The 16,768-nt window shown below is 46.2% G+C and overlaps 1 protein-coding gene across 2 annotated transcripts; it reads right to left on the reverse strand.

The window, feature by feature from the left end:
- Positions 1-1,934: 1,934 nt before the first annotated feature.
- On the reverse strand, positions 1,935-14,762 carry REST (RE1 silencing transcription factor). 2 transcript variants are annotated; one of them, XM_027721714.2, is made up of 4 exons: positions 14,728-14,762; positions 12,679-13,589; positions 6,557-6,640; positions 1,935-3,634 (listed from the first exon to the last, which is right to left on the reverse strand). In XM_027721714.2, exons 2-4 carry the CDS (start codon positions 13,577-13,579, stop codon positions 1,935-1,937), a joined length of 2,685 nt encoding a protein of 894 aa, XP_027577515.2. In that variant the 5' UTR covers positions 13,580-13,589; positions 14,728-14,762. The 2 variants fall into 2 exon arrangements, with proteins under 2 accessions (XP_027577515.2, XP_027577516.2); XM_027721715.2 differs by having other exon boundaries at positions 14,724-14,731.
- Positions 14,763-16,768: the final 2,006 nt, after the last annotated feature.

Here is a 16,768-nt window from a genome sequence, read left to right on the forward strand (position 1 = left end):
TTCTTTGGAGGGGAAGATGCTGTGGGAACACCTAGTGAAAAATGGGGTTTATTCCAGAACTTAAACATCGAGAGTTATTTGCTACAAAGTGCTCTGACAAATGCTGCCTGAGCTCTTCAACTCCACTCTCCAAATAACACCCACCTCCAAATTTGCATTTCTGGAGCTGACAATCAGAGAAGCTGCCCAACTGCTCCCACTGGAAAGGCAGCTAATGACCATCGCAAGAGTGCACAGATGAGACCTGGAGGGCTTTGCTTCTTCCCTGCTGGTTTGGATTTTGTTTACACTTTGCCACAGGTTGGCTACAAGCAGTAAGTATGCAATCTCTCTTGTGTGTGTGTGCTAGAAATGACATCCGTTTAGAATTAAAAACTCCCAGTATGACATGCAGACCTGAGATGACAATCTTACATGTTTCTCCCTGCACAGAAGCAGGAGGATGATTTTATTAAATGCAACTTGAATGAATAAGGAGCAGAAATCCTTAGTTTTTTTAATGTCAGGTTTGTTGCTTACCAGTTGATTTATCTGCATTTGTTTGATGGAGTTTTTCTGTGTATGAGATGTTAGATTATATCACTGCTACTATTTTGGTTTTTTTAAGCTTGTGATGTTTGACCGCTGTCCACCACAGAAATGAATAGGGAAGGGGAAAAAAAATAATCATCTGGACTTGCAGAATGTGTGAACTGTTTCCATGGAGAGTGATTATTTTCCTGTCCAAATTATTAATCAGAATTTATTACTCTGTATGTGTATTCAAAATATCAGAAGTGGCATTTCCATGATAGAATAAATCTCATTAAAAAGTGTTTTGAAATTGCATTGGTATCCTTTTGCTCAAGGACTATACAATTTTAAAGCCAGTTAAAAATATATAGCCAAGCAGATCATAATTTCAGCAACTTCATGCATGACTAATCACAATCCAGGAAAATAAGAAAAATCTGCAGTAAGAAGCATCACAGAAAACTGCCACAGAAAACTGTCCCGTGGTAAGCAACAAGTCTGAATGTTTCCAAATAAAAAAAACTTACATACAAAACCAAACATGCATATATAAAGTGTACATGTTCTGCACAAGCACTATTCCTAAAGGATTAAACTGCATAGGTAAAAATCAAAAACAATGTGCAACATTATTAAGCCCTTAAAGCACAATCCAAAAAAAAAGCAGAAAGTAAAAATAAAAAACTTGTTCCCCCACAACAAAGCCAATTACATATCAGTGATTAAGATATTAATCAAGACAGAGGTTCTCCAATCAAAAGTTGGAAGGACTGCTCTCAAATTTTGGCTTATCGTTCATGCTTAGGGGACCTGAAATGTACGTTCATAATTGTAATTAGCTTAAACAGTTATGTTCATCACTAGCCAACTTTGATTTCTTTTACAAAGTGCTCTTTATGTAATAGAAGCTATATTCCTGGTAGAAAAACCATCAAATAGTTTAACACTTTGAACTTCAAGACACATCGAAAAGAGCTAAAAAAAATGGGGAAGGGAGGAGGGGACAGAGTTGGCTGCTAGAACAAAACCAACTAATGCCAGTGGCTCTATGAACATGCAACTTGTGTATTGCTAGCTCCAGTCTTGTTCCTAAAACTCAGTTTATAAAAGAACTGCATATGCTAATAGACTAGAACCTTACGCTCACTTTACAGGACAGAACCTCATACCACCTACCTGCCTTCTCTAATTAAGAGATCCAATAGTTAATGAGTTCACCATTACACACAAAGTTGTCAAAATATTTTCAACTTACAAAAAAAAAAAACAAAAAAAACAAAACAAAACAAAAAAAAAAAACAAAAAAAAAAAAGAAACCAATGCAGACACTAAAGGAAACCATGCTTAAAAAAAATCTACAATATCTGTACATAAGCTGTGTAAGGTCTTACAAAAGAAGATTCTCCAAACAACCGCTATTTCTATTCCTGCCCTTTTGCTGCCTTCTCAAGATAATACACATTAACTAGGTGCCGGTTGAGGTGCTTGCTGTATTCACCTTCTTTTTTAAATGAGCGGTCACAGAAAATGCACACATAGTTCTCCCTGGCCTCTGTGGTGTCTGGAACTCCTTGTGATGTCTTTGGACTTGTTTCCTCTTGTACAGAGCGAGCACCATTTAACCCCGAGTCATCGCTTCCTTCTGATATGTTGTCACTTATGTCGCTGCCTTCATGGCTGTGGATGCCCTCATCCTCATCCATTTCCTGAGATTCATTCACTGCTGTGTTATCCCGAGATAAGGCCAGAGCTACTTTAGGGCTCTGTGTACACCTTTCTGGAGGCATGGGTGCTGGCACAGCATCTCCTGTTGGCTCTGTTGCTGGCAGGCACGTCTTGGTCAGGTCCGTCAGGTCTGAGTTGCTCACAGGTTCTGCCACAAAGGTTTCCTCTGGCTCCTTCTCAGGTGCCAGATCTGGTACCACATCCATGAGTACGTCCAAGCTTTTTTCAGAAGACGCTGCATGGGAAGATTCCTCAGAGCAAGTGTCTTCCCCTTTGTTGGCCTGTCTCTCCTCCTCTTTTGCATCAATAGTGTCTTCGCTCTCTCCTGCTGCAGCAGGCATTTCTTGGTCCTCTACCTCAGCTTCTGTGTTTGCATCCTGAACTGGCAGACAAAGCTGCTCTGGATCTTGGATGCAGTCTCCTTTGGGATCAGTGCTCTCCCCCCTGAGAGCATGATCACCATTGTTGTTTAATGCCACTGTCTCAGAGGGATCTTGCTCCTTCTGGTTACTGCCCTCAGTGTCCGGCTTCACGCATCCATCATCTTCTGTGATATGATGCTCATCCAGCATCTCCTTTTCCTCGATCTTTTCCTGGTTGAGTTTACTGCTTTTTTTACTGTGCTTAATTTTCAGAGCTTTCTTTTTTCTATTTTTCTTGAGGCAAAAAGTTTGCTTTTTAGGCTCCTCCTCTGGTACAACATCACTTTTTTGAGCTTCCTGGTAGTCTCTGGGTTTAGCTTCCACTTTCTTTTTCTTTTTTGTTACTAGTGAGGTATCATTTGCTGGCTCTTGCTTTGAGGAAGTTGCTTCAGTCTCTGCCTTTCTTTTGACCTTCTTTGTTTTGCATGTTTTCTCAGTACTCTTCTCAGTTTTAATATCCATCTCCCTGTTTTCTGAAGCTGATTTCCGACTTCTGGTTGTCACCTGGCCTGCAGAAACATTGCTTGTTGATTTCTTTTCCTTTGCCAAATTATCTTTTTTCTCCACCTTCACAATTTTCTCAGTTTTCTTTGCAGCTGCATCCCCTTTTGTTGGTTCCTTCTCCACTTTGTCATTAACGCTCTCAGAAAAGTCAGCTTCACTCTTTTTAGTCCGTAGCTTCACCTTTGAAACATCCATGGTGATGTCAGCACAATCGGGATGCCTGGATTTGATGTGGTACTGCAGGTTACATTTTTTAGACGCTGCATAATCACAAACAGGACAGAGGAACTGGCGCGGATTGACGTGGAGTTCAACGTGCTTTTTGAAATTGCTGCGGTCAGCCGTTTTGTAGTTACAGTGCGGGCAAATCAGAGGCTTTGGCCCATTGTGAACTTGCCTTGCATGACGAGTTACTTCATGCTGGTTTGAGGCCACATAGCTGCACTGATCACATTTGAATGGCTTCTCACCTAGGGAAGGAAGGACGGAAGGGAATGATGGTGATTATTAAGTATGGGGGTTGGGGAGCATTCACTTCCCACTAATACAGATAAAGAAATATGAAACTCAAAAAGGATAAAAAAAAATTATCCATGCGCCTTTAAAATTAAGCGAAGTCAACATAAGAAATCCACAAGTCACAAACACATTCACAGGACACTAAGAACAAAATACAAGAAAAGAAAGAAGGGGTGAGGGTTGGGAGGAAGGGGATCCAAAACCAAACAAGCAGTAACAACGTCACAGGTTCTGGCTAGGCATACATACCGGCAGAGATCTCTCTACAGTAATATTAGCAAATGGAATCCATACCCAACTGGTCCATTGAATGCATTGTAGAAAAATGGAAATGTAACATTTGATGAATAGCAGTTTCACACAAACGTTTCAAAAAAGTCCAACTTTACACAGATTTAGCATATTTCATGTTTGCATTGAAAAGGAAATGAGGGAAAAGAAGCTAGCAAAAACCTAAGCACATGAAAGGGGTGCCCAGATGATCTTTACCTCTGAAAAAGTTCAGTTCACTGTTTTGGTGTCTCAAACACATGACGTATTGGCTGCAGGCTACTCTTGGCAAGCCAACCAAATGCAGACTGAAGCCATCATCTTACTACTGAAATCCACATTTACAGTTGTGCAACGACTCTTGTAGAAGTGTTCTGCTTAGTGCGTGCTGCTGCAGCAGAAGTGGCTTTTCACTTACACATCAAAGCAAATAGGAAAAACACTTCTAGTGCAACAACTCAATCCCAGAAATAGTCTGAGAGCATGTGTGAATTCAGCTGAGGAATTTGGGATGCTTCTGACGTCTGAACCAGCATCTCAAAAGTGACCCACAGAACTCATGCCTGCCACTTCTTCAATAAGCTGAAAATCCACTCCAGTCCCTTCTGCTCATGGTACAATAGTACTTCTCCCACCCCTGCAACCTGTTGCCCTGGCACTGCCCATACTCAAGCTGGTCCTCCAGAGCATGACTGAGGAAACCAGACAGCCTGCAGTGAAGATATGGTGCCTGTTCATGCGTTAACCACATAGTTGATCTGCAACACCCTCAAAAACTCTAGAAAAGGCTGTGCTGCTTCCCTGGCAGGAGGGGGTCATTTGTTTAAGAGTCCAGATCACTTCATGTCTGCCTGCAGCATCCCTTCATTATTTAAATAAGAGTCAGTTTGTTTCCCTCCCTCCCTTCTTTACGTCCTTCCTTTTCCCCCTCACTTTCTGGTGATATTTTCCACAAGTTTAAGTTTGATGTGCTTATTGCTCATCCTGCATCCAAGTATGGAGCCTTACCACCTACACTTCAAGGCACAATTCTGTGTTACATGCAGTGAGGACAAGAGCAGCCTGTGTCTTATATACACACAAACAAGCTGTTCTAAGTACACAGAGTGCTCAGAGGTAGCTGCAACAAGGTAACTCAAAGACAGTGTCTGAAGACTTTGTCCATCACCTCTAAATCCAGGGGGTTTATTGCACAACTGAAAAGGACATGTAACAACATGGCTGAAAAACCAGCTGCGAATTAGGCTTTAAACCACTGTCATTTGCTGTCTGACGTAGGAAGAAAGCTGTGGCACCAGCTGGCCTTAAAAGGTCAGCCTGTGAACTGGAGGAGTCCAGAAATTGCCACAGAAAAGGTTCAGCTGCCTGGGCAATGCAGCAAAACATGCAACAGAATTTAGAAGAGCTAATAATACAACATCCCTGATAGCAAAAGTCATGCCCTCCATCCCAGACCTTTGAGGCAAGGGTCACAGGCAGATCCTACTCCTTATCTCCTTCAGATTTGAGACTTCCTTGCACAGAACAAAGGGAGAGTAATACATTCCTGAAATGGTTTTCAGGTTCGGTATTGACCAAACTGTTTGCAAATTCCATTTGGCTGAACCAGAGTTTCAGCCAAAAATGGTTTTCATTTCTGGAAGCAGAATACTGCATTCACAAAATTCTCAAACCAAAACACTGACATGTCATTCTAAAGTTGGCTATTTTTAATGGCTCCAAGCCCCCCCCTCCACTACAGTTAAAAGTGCCTGCATCCTGCTTTCAATTAAAAGCCACATCTATTGAAATCAAAACAATTACTGTTCAGGAGATCTTCACTCCTGTTTGCTAGCATTAGGAATTCACCCAGGTCTGGTCAATTTACATTTCAGCAAACCAAAAGCACAGGCTGAGATCTACCTAAACTGCCCTGCAAGAGTCATAAAGAACAACTGTGCCTGTGTCTGTGGTGTTACAACTCACAAAAATCTGCAAGAGAACTAGAACAGATGTTTCTAACACCACCAGTAATGGGAAATAAAGGCTAGTGAAAACTGCTAATTTGGCTTTTAGTGCCAAAGTCACTTGTGAACAACCTCTGAGTTTGCTTTTTCTCCTCTGTGTCTCCTTGACATAAGCAGACACTAATTTACATCACCTCAGAACCCCTGGATGAGATGAAATCCCAGACATCATAGAGAAGACTCTCAGCTACTCAAAATTTTCCCAGCTTCACTGATTTGAACTCAGCTATGGCAGCAGACAGAAGACAAGAATTTGTTCCTACATCATCACAATGCTGTATTTATTACTAGATTACTAGGACTACTAGAGCAGCCCTATGAACCTCAGAATACATCTTGGAAAGTAAAAGGGAAAGAAAAAGATATATTCCTGTCATCACTTTTATTAATGACTTAGCATTTCCTTAGTAAGTAGAGACATTAAAAGAGGAGCTAAAACTCAGGCTGTACGGAATGAGATGGCATCTCACACAGAACTGGGCAGCCTGCTCTAGGTGAACTGGGTGACCTCCAGAGGTCCTTTCCAACTTCAACCACACTGTGATACTGTGAACCATCCCCTTTTCCTCAGTCCCGCTGCTGCCACGCCTTACCAACCTGAGTGGGTGCGCATGTGCCTGGTTAAATGGGTCTTCTGAGAGCTGGAGTAGGGACACATAGCACACTGATAGGGTCGCTCTCCTGCAAAAACAAATGGTAAATTAGTTACTGAAACACAGCAGATTCCCAAATCTGGTTACCAACCCACACAGGTGAGGCTGTCACAGCCCCTCAAGTTGTATTTGAGGGCACGTTATCTCTCAGCAAAGGGAAACAGTGAGAATCACATGCCCGAGCTGGACCAGCACAATGTGTCCTGCCCTATGAACAAGGATAATAAAAAGGCAGAATATGAGAGAGGCACATCCTAATGTCCATCTGGGGTTGACAGTGACCTCGGGCAAAAGGTGATGAGGACAGACACCTTTAAGAAGCCTTAAGCCACCAGATCTGACTTTCCTACAGCATTTTCTCCCAGCACTCAGAAGATGCACAAAAGATACAGATCCTCTAAGAAACCAGGTATGTTCTTGCTTCACATAACACCTTACCTGAAATCTCAGTGTTTAAATTGGATTAAGTTGGGGCATAACCATCCATTCAGCATGGATGTGCATTTCCCAGAACACGTGCGCAGATAGAGACCAGGTCTCTACTTTCAAAGTTTTACTGGCAGAGTGAAACTAGCTTGCAGCATGGAAAACCATGATGCCCTGCTCAGTGAAACTATGCTGCTGGCAAAAGCTACCAAAAGTGTAGCAGCAACATTTATTTTGAAGACTCAAAACCATCTGCCTGAAGACTTACTGGTTTTGGAGAACTAATGGAAACTAACCTGTCATAAATTATATCTCCACAAGAGAGAATTAGCTTGTAATTGTAGCTAAAAATTATATCAAGTACAATGATACTTGAAAATCCTTTTCAAGTGAAGACAAGCTCCAAACAAAGGCAGATAGTTTTAGAATTAACATCTGTAAGCAGGTCCAGATAAGTAACAGGGCCGTTTGCCTCAAACTACTAGTACAGCCCAGAGATCTAGGCGGCCTCATCTCCACCAGAAGTTGTAAAAACACTTTTCAGTCTCAGGTGGACACTCTCAACAAGAAGAGAGGAAGGAAGCTGAAAAGGGAAAAGGAAGTTACTTGGTTGTAATATTTATTCAAGTCATAGTCAGAATTACACTACACCATTTTGCTAAATTTGCTACGTATGAAGCATACAACCAAGGTGCTCTACAAATCATGGAGACCTGGACATCAGCAAAAGCAAAAGCCCTGCACACAAACCGTGTGTTCCACTTACAGAGCTATAGCTCTATCTGCAGCATGTGAGGCTCCACTGCTGGCCTGTGCCAAACAGCAGCAGAAGAGGTCTTTGTAATGCAGATTAATCCCACATTTCTTCTCCCATCAAACATTTATCGTTCTTGATTAAATCAGCAGTTTAAAGTTAAATTCACCCTAACAACAACAACTCCCCTTCCTTTCCAATTAAAACAAGGTAGGAGATTGGTGCAATACACACAATTAAGATTAAGTCATGTATAAGGGAGGGTTAGTCCTTTTGTTATAAAGAAATGGTTTTGTTTTTACGTGACTCCTTACAATTAGAAAATATGAGGCCAAAGGTCCTGGAATATTCAGTCATATCTTCTTTCCATTACCTGAAATTTCACTTCTGTAAAGTTACCTACAACATTAGGAATGTGGAAAAGGTTTTTACTTCCATACCCTTTTTTACATAGGGCACAGCAACAAAACATACTATTTATGTACGATGAATGCAACCAGTTTAAAATGTGTTATTCCCACTTGAGAATTAAATGCATGACTACATTGTAAAGGCTGTTTTATAAAATACTATTCCCCAAAGGATTTGTATTGTAATTTAACAAGCTCATTCATTACATGCAAACAAGCCACCAAAAAAACCTCTCCAGAAGACACTTACAGAATAAGACCCAAACTAGCAAAAGCTTAAGCATGCACTTAACTTTATGCAAATGAACAGGCAGACTGACATCAGTGAACAAGTTTAAGACCATCTTGTTGAGGAAACTATCCAATCTCCATTCAGGAGACTCTCTGGCAGTCACACTCCCAAGGCCAGACTGCTGGGACTGAAGGCCCTTCACGGCAGAGCCAACGGGTGCCCCGCTTGGCTCCCAACACACCCCACTCTCACAGTCAGACCAGGTTTCTTTACCAGTCAGACCCCAAGTTTCCCATAGGAGAGTCTCAGATGTCTCAGCAGTAACACAGCAACAGTCCAAGCTGGTGCCTCCAAGAAGGACCCCCAACAATTGAATCTCTGGGCTTTTATACCCGCATGCAAGTCTCGCTTTTCCTCCCGGGTCTTCTGCTCCTGTTGAGTCCTTCCGTGCCCATCCACCTCGGTGGAATCATCCGTTTTCATCTCCTTAGTTATCCAAAAGGTTGGCAGTTCATGGCTCTTGCTGTGTCTCTCAGTGTCTATTCACCTGACTGGCCTCACCAGTAAAGGGTTGGCTCTGTGGGCTCTCACCCTGAGCTCAATCTGCATCTCAAACTGCAGCTTGCAAACCAAGCTACCTCCTCCAAATGTAGTCCTCAACGATCTCTTTATAAAGCCTTTTTCACAATGCCATTAGAGTTTCTGTCTGCTTGAAACGAAACTGCTTCCATCAAACTTCCAACACAGTGGCAAGCAAGAAAGACCCCCTATGACAACCAAAATGTAAAAAACCCCACAACAACAACAACAACAAAAAAGTCCAAAGCTAGATGCAGAACACTGTGACTGCCTAAGCAGATGTCTTATTCACAGAGCCTTGCAGATTACTTTCAATGAAGTTTTCTAGAAATTGCTTCCAACAAGTAAAACAGGAGAAAAAGGAAGAGAACAATGCTGCACTGTCTTGCACATAGTACAGCTCCAGGATCAGCAGCAGGTAAATCAAGTCAAAACTTGGTCTAAAAGGTCTAACAAGCACAAATGAGCCCAGGTAGGTCTGTCCCTGACACAAAGAGTCCTTTCTGCCTGAACAGCAGAGGGATTGCCCCGAACACCTCCACCACCCACTCCTGGGCAGCAGACAGGCTCTTCCAGATGTAGCTTTCCCAGGTGACAAGTTTATGACCATCTGTAGAGTCCTTGAAACACTCCTTTGCCCAAGGTCCCCCACATTTGTCAGCAGCCTGCCACACAAGCACTGTCACAAGCTGCAAGGTATCTTCCAGGACAGGGCGGATTCATGGACACCTGCTTTTCAACACGGATGCAAGCAATAGGCAAGCAGATAACCTCTGCCTGCCTTCCCGCAGTCCCCAAACATGCAGAGGATAGGTATTTTTCCCAACCACTGAAGGTACTAGCATACAGCCCCCTTCCCTGCTCCTGGCCATGTGCTCTGGCATTTCCATGTGTCCCTATTAAGTCGATTCAGTTCACTAACCAGGAGAAAACCAACCTGGGGAAGAGAAAGGGAGTATTGCTGCCATGTTAGTGAGCTGAATCAACCAGTCCCAGGACATGGGGAGAAAATCAAGACTGCCTTTCTCCAGCAGCAAAGGCAGAGCATTTGATCCTGTGAAACTCCACTCTGTACAGTCAGTGTTTCAGAAAACTGTATGGCTCTAACACAGCAGAATCCAATTATCTGCAAGAAGGCATTCTCCCACACAAAAAAAAGTCTGGCAAAGCACAAAAAATAGGAGAGAAAGATTAAGTGTTTATCCAAAATTATTTAACTTCTTAGCAATCAGGAAACCAAAGAAACAAGCAATTCCAACTCTCTTAACATTCTGAACCCATAAAATAGGAAGAAAACTATGTATGTATCCCATTCATTTTTCCCAATAAATATTTTTCTGAAGTTTTAAATGAAAACTATAATCCAAAGCTATTTTAGTATCATTCAGTTTTTATTAAATTCAGTATTGTTATGTGAACAGTCTGTAATACTGTTGCCTATAAAATATCTGTATGTGTTTTTTCAGGTTTTTGGGGGCAGGGATTGTTTAGGGTTTTTTTGTGCACTGGGGTTTTGTTTGTGTTTTTTAAGGCAACTTATTACACATTAATATCAGCAAAAACTTTTAGCTTGGTGTATAAATATACCTGCCATGAGCTTATCCATTCTTTTAATACTCTTCCTTTAGTTTTAACTCTCCCCCACAAAATCAATGTTACTGGGAACGGGGCACATTGCTAAATCATTCTACTAACATATTTGAAAGCTTTTTATCTGAAAGACATTAACTATGTAGTTATGAAGTAGCAAAGAAACACCTACCAGGGTAGCTCACTTCAGCTTAATTAAAATAATAAAAAGACACGGCAAACCAAAGAATCAGAAACCTTGACTGCATCCCTGTTTTTAAAGGAGAAACAAGGAACTGGATTTTTTTAAAATTTTAATACAGTTCACTGGTAAATTGGTCAAATGCAGTAATAACAGAGCGCTTCCTCGGTACACATGCTTTCATGTTCCTGTAAAACTCAACATGTTAGTTCCTGTAAAACTCAACAAATGATTTCAGAGATCAGAAAGGGGGACCTAATGTCATGTACAAACACAAGCAGGGATGAATTTAAAGTCAAGACAAATGTAAACCAGACAGAAACCCAGCACTGGTTCACACGTGGCCATGAGTTCCCCACATGATTCATTTGAGTTTTTTCCCTATTATTTTGCCATTTTTACCCGATCTCTTTCCTGTTACCTCCTACAATACACACAAAGAAAATAAACTGGAGGATAAACCACACCATTTTGCTAATGTCTCTCACCATAATCTTAGTTTACTTGTTTAGGAAAAAAATATTTATACAAGACTGATTTTTAAGCTGATGGTATCCTCTGAACAACATCACTCAATTATTGTTAAGAGAATAATATGTCTTAAAGTACTAAAAATGCTAGCAGACTCTTCCAGCCCCGACAAAGCAAATACTAAAGCGAGCTGAGGAACACAAACTTCTGCACACTTAAGCTCAAGTCCAGTCCCAAGCCTCTGGAGTGCTCATCCCTTCCAGACAGCTGCAGACAACTAAACCGAAGCCTCCAAACCATTTATGTCACTGCTGTAGCAAGACACGATTTTAAAGGAGAAATTCCCCAGAGTTTTGCTCAGCCGGCATAATCTACAATAAAGGGGATCCAAGTCAGGTCAGCATGCTGGAGGATGGCTAGCAAGTCTGCCTTCTCCTCAGAAAAAGCGTGACATGGTGGAAATAAAAGCTTCTAAGAAGCTGCAAGGAAGGTCTGAACTGCTTTCCCACTTCCACAAAAGGGATCAGGAAGCAAAGCATCTCATGGCCCAAAGAGGTGAGACGACAATGATGTCCCCTCCTAGAAGGGAGTTTTGTTATGCCTCAGGACTCCCCATGTGAGAGGCCGGTGAGGCTCTCTGATGCAAAGCAAGGTATTTCCTAAGTCACTTGCGCTCCCAGCTCACAGGACAGCAGCAACAGTGAAGGTCTTCTGATTCCATTTGGTATAAACCAGAGAAAAAGGGGGCCTCACACTGTTCCTTCCGATTACAAATCGAGGTTAGGATAAGTCAGGAAATCGGGCCAAGGACTCCCTCGTAGGCTTCCTATAGGGCAACAGAAGTATGTGTCTACTTCTGGCTACTGCAATGATGCAGGCCCCAGAAAAAATGAAGCCCCTGTACAATAAAATGAATTAATTCACTACTCTTCTTCTGACTTTGTAGATGCTGGAGGGCTCCTCTGCATTTGAGTATCAGATCTTTCTTCTCTGTAATTATACCATAGTCAAGTTTCAGCTCAGTCTGAAAGCATCATTTTCAAAACTACCTATCGGATTTAGGCACCTTCTGTCAACCAGTTTGTTTTGGTTTTAGAGTATATCAGTTTTTGGTGCTGTAGACCCTGGCAATCATCACAGGCACACTTTGTCACGCCCTCTTCAACAAATAGGCTCATAATTACTAAACAAGATGCTCTTTATCTCCCCTTGGGTACCTGACATTTCCTCAGTCTTCTAGGATTGCAGACTGGAGCTCAAACCAAACCAAATTCCACAAGTCTATAACCTGCTGGCACCAAGAGAGAGTTTGTTCCATCAGGGTGGAACAAACTTTGCAAACAGAAGACTCTGCTTGCTTCATTCATCACAGATTTCTCAGTAGTCTTACTGTACTTCAATCAAAAAAAGATTAAAGACTTACCTGTGTGAGTCCGAATATGCTGAATATAATTGTTCTTCCTATCTGAAAAATAGGAGCACTCTGAGCAGGTATACACTTTCCTGGGAAAATGATTTCTAAGGTGTTTCTTCCAGTGATATTCACTGACAGTAGTGTAAGTGCATATGGTACACTTGTAGACTCTCTCATTTTCCCCTGCTTTGTTGTGGTGCTTCAAGTGAGCCAGATAGTGATCATATCTGTTAGTGTTATAGCCACAGCGATCACAACGGATTGGGCCCTTAGAGAAATCCACCTCTTCTGCAGTGCAAGAATCAGACTCTTTCACCTCTGCTTGCTTTTCTGCATTTTCTTCCACAAAGAATTTCTTAGCGCTGTGAACCCTGATATGATGCACAAACTCCTCTTCGGATTCCGCCTCATACTGGCAAGGCTTACAACGGAATGGCTTGCTCTTCAAGCTCTTACACTTGTCCTCTGTGCTTTCTGGAGTACATGGTGCTTCCAGTGACACATCTTTGTCCACACTGGGCGTCTTAGCAGGGGAAGAAGCAGCTGGACCTTGGCTTTCCACACTAGGAACCTCAAGGGAGCTTAATTCCACACTTTCAGGTGCCTCACGGTCACTCTCCGCAGCCTGGGTATCTTCCATACCATCTGCGTCACTATCTGAGAAGTTACTGTCCTCCACCGTTGTCAGTTCTGCCATCTGTCTCTCTTCTCCAACCAGGTAATCACAGCAGTTGCCATTAACTTCTCCTGTTAAGGCCACATTTGCCAACATAATAAGCTGAGGAGCTGCCAGCTCAGCTTTAGAAAGGTCCTGTAAGTCATACATGTCACTGGACAATGCCATGCCAATACCAGTACTGCCAGGAAAGAGGCTGTTCCCACCAGACTGTCCCAGCACTTGAGTTGCCATGGCAGTAATTCTGTCGGAAAAGAAAAGAACACCTGTAAGCACCCGAGTGCGGAAAAGCCTCCTGTGCTATGTACTGTCCAAGTAGCCCTCCAGGGAACACCAGAACATTAGAGTTTTTTGCTGAGGCGCTGGGGCAGCGGGAAGCAGAACCCGGGGTGAGGCTGCCACAGACCTCACTCGGCCTCGGGGAAGGTGGGGGGTCTCGTTCCTCGCCCGAAGGGGCTGTTTGGCTCTTCCCTACGGGTGGTATAAGATCCCACCGTGTGGAGGACGGGTGGGGGGCGCTGACAGCGGGGGCTCAGGGCCGAGGCCGTGCTCCGGGGCGGCGAATGGCCCCGGGCCGGGCCCGGCGCCTCTCCCCACGCCAGACGCGGGGGGCGGCGCAGAGCCCGCCGGTGAGTGCCGCGGCCGGGTCCCGCCGAGCGCCCCTGTCCGGCCGCCGCCCACCCGACGGTCCCACGGCCGCCAACAAAGGAGGACGGCCCGGCCCGGCCCTGCCGCGACCTCCCCGCGGCCCGGTGCACATCCGCCGGGGGAGCCGGGCCGGGCCGTGCCCCGCCGCACTCCCTCCCCCCCTGCCTGCCAGGCATGCGGCCATTTTCTGCCTGCCCACACAAAGCGCCCTCCCCGCGCCGCCCCCGGCCCGCCCGCCGCAGCCGCCGGGGGGGCCTGGCCGGGCACAGCCGCCCCGCCGCTCCCCGGTGCGGACGCCCGGCTCCCTCCTCCCCCCGCGGCGGGCAGGGCAGGGCAGGGCAGCGGCGCCGGGGCGGGGGCGCGGGCCGGGGGAAGCGCCTCGGTACCAGCAAGGTCACGGCGGCCGCGCCCACCCGGTGCCCCGCAGAGGGAGGGGGGAGCGAGCGGCGCCCCGGGCCTGCGCCCGGGCCCACGGCCTGTGGCTGCGCCCGGGCCGGCCCGGCCGGCGGAGGCTTCGCCTTCCGGCGGCGGCGCGGCCCGGCCCGGCCCGGCGAGCGCCCCCGCGGCCGGCGCGGCTCCTTAGCCGTGGTGCTGATCCCCCCGCGGCCCGGCCCGCCCGGCCACCCCCGCCCGCCCGCCGGCCGCAGATCAGCCCTGGACAGCGCCTCTCGCCCGGCTCCCGGCCCCCCCTGCCCGGCGCCGCCGGGCCCCGCCGCGCTCGCTCGCTCACCCACCGGCGGCGCGGGGCCGCCCGGCCGCGCGGCTGCTGCGGGGCGGGGCGGGGCGGGCGGGAGGCGCTGCTGGCGGCGGCGGTGGCGGGCGGAGGCGCCCCCGCATTCCAGCACACAGCGCGCAGCGGCGGCACCGCCCCGCCCGCCCCCGGCAGGAGGGGCCGGGCCCAGCGAGGTCACCCGGCAGCGGCGGAGGGCGAAGGGGAAGGGGCGGCCCGGAGGTGGCGGTCGGGGCATCCGCCCGAGGAGGGGGCTCGTGCCCGGCGGCCGCGGGGCTTGTCCGTGCCCAGCCCCGCTGCCCTGCGCTCCTTTGTCCTGTTCATGGGCGATAGCGCTGAGCTGCCCATCGCCAGGCGGTGTCCGCGGCATCGCCTTCACGAGGCGAGTCCAGAGAATGGCGACGAAGCTGGTCGAAGGGGTTGGAGCACAAGGAGCGGCTGAGGGAGCTGGGGTTGTGTAGCCTGGGCAAAAGGAGGCTCAGGGGTGATCTTATCCCTCTCTACAACTACCTGAAAGGCGGTTGTAGCCAGGTGGGGGTCGGTCTCTTCTCCCAGGAAGCTAGTGACAGGACAAGAGGACATAGTCTTAAGCTGCACCAGGAGACGTTTAGGATGGACATTTGGAGGAATTTCTTCACAGAAAGGGTGATTAGACATTGGAACAGACTGACCAAGGAGGTCGTGGAGTCACCGTGCCTGAAGGTGTTTAAGGAAAGACTGGATGTGGCACTTAGTGCCATGGTCTAGTTGACATGGTGGTTTTTGGTCATAGGTTGGACTCAATGATCTCAGAGGTCTTTTCCAACCTAATTGATTCATTGATTCACCCTGCTCCACCGTGGCATGGTCTAGGTGACTAAACTACCCAAATACAAAACGTAAAGTGCCTCATGCAATCGCAGGACTCCAAACCTACAAATTTATTCCTTGTTCCAAAACTAGGAAAAACCCCAGCAAGTGTCTGTTGTGGAGCCTGGCTGTGCACCTGCTGGCTGTGGCAGGTCCCTGTAACGGAGAGCTCAGGAACAGTGGGCAGTCCTGCTTGTGTGATAATCCCAATTCAAAATGAAGAACCCAAATTTCCTAGTGGTTCTTTCTTCTCTTGGGCACTCGTGTGGCTCTTCAACATGAATATCTGAAAAATTTCCTTGGCCCTGGAACTCCTCAGGCCGAGCTGATTCATAAATCCCAAACCTTTCAGCAGGAGCCAAATACCTAATGAGGTGACATCACCGGGAGGCTGTGGAAACCCCCCTCCCTGTGTCATCTGGCCAACTTCAAAGAGAGCTATGCTGTACTGCTGGGCAGCAGGTGCAGACGGGGCCAGCCTCCCTGGCTGGCAAAGTAGCAATTTCTCCTAAACTGGGGAAAGCAAATGTTTTTTTTCCTAGATGCAAAAACAGCTGGAGAATGCAAACTACGTCAGGAATTGTTGAAGGACTGTAAAGATACTCTGTTGGATATTTAAATGGGGTATCTAAAGAGTATCTCTGATCTGTTCCTGTAACAACTTTTCTGGCCTGCAAAGTAGAGGTTTGATGTGTGTGCTGGATGTGCCTTGCCGCCCTCCTCACTAACATGCCTGTGAGGGGTGTCCAGCGAGACCAGAGTAGGGCCACAAAGATGATCTCAGAGAGGGCTGGAGCACCTCTCCTATGAAAACAGGCTGAGAGAGTTGGGGTCGTTCAGCATGAGGAAGAGAGGGCTCTGAGGAGACCTTATAGCACATTCCAGTACGTGAAGGGGGCTTATAAAAAAAACGGAGTGACTTTTACACAGGGAGATAGGGACAGGACAAGGGGATAATTTTAAACTAAAAGAACAGAGATTTAGATTAGGTGTTAGGAAGATATTCTTTACTCAGAGGATGGTGAGACACTGCAACAGGTAGCCCAGAGGAACTGTGCATGCCCCATCCCTGGAAGTGTTCAAGGCCAGGTTGAATGGGGCCCTGAGCAACCTGATCTAGTGGGTGGCATCCCTGCCCATGGCAGGCGAGTTGGAACTGGATGATCTTTAACATCCCTTCCAAACCTATAGTTCCA

Source organism: Pipra filicauda, unplaced genomic scaffold (genome assembly GCF_003945595.2).
Source record: "Pipra filicauda isolate LSUMZ 115617 unplaced genomic scaffold, ASM394559v2 scaffold17_size4572894_pilon, whole genome shotgun sequence".
Taxonomy (NCBI): domain Eukaryota; kingdom Metazoa; phylum Chordata; class Aves; order Passeriformes; family Pipridae; genus Pipra; species Pipra filicauda.

What these genes read in the sequence shown, in the direction of transcription:
- REST (XM_027721714.2), bottom strand. Translation starts at nt 13,579, where the DNA reads ATGGCAACTCAAGTGCTGGGACAGTCTGGTGGGAACAGCCTCTTTCCT. An exon ending in GCATATTCGGACTCACACAG is followed by an intron (nt 6,641 to 12,678) that starts GTAAGTCTTTAA and finishes TTGTTTTTGCAG; the next exon opens with GAGAGCGACCCTATCAGTGT. An exon ending in GCACATGCGCACCCACTCAG is followed by an intron (nt 3,635 to 6,556) that starts GTTGGTAAGGCG and finishes TTCCTTCCCTAG; the next exon opens with GTGAGAAGCCATTCAAATGT.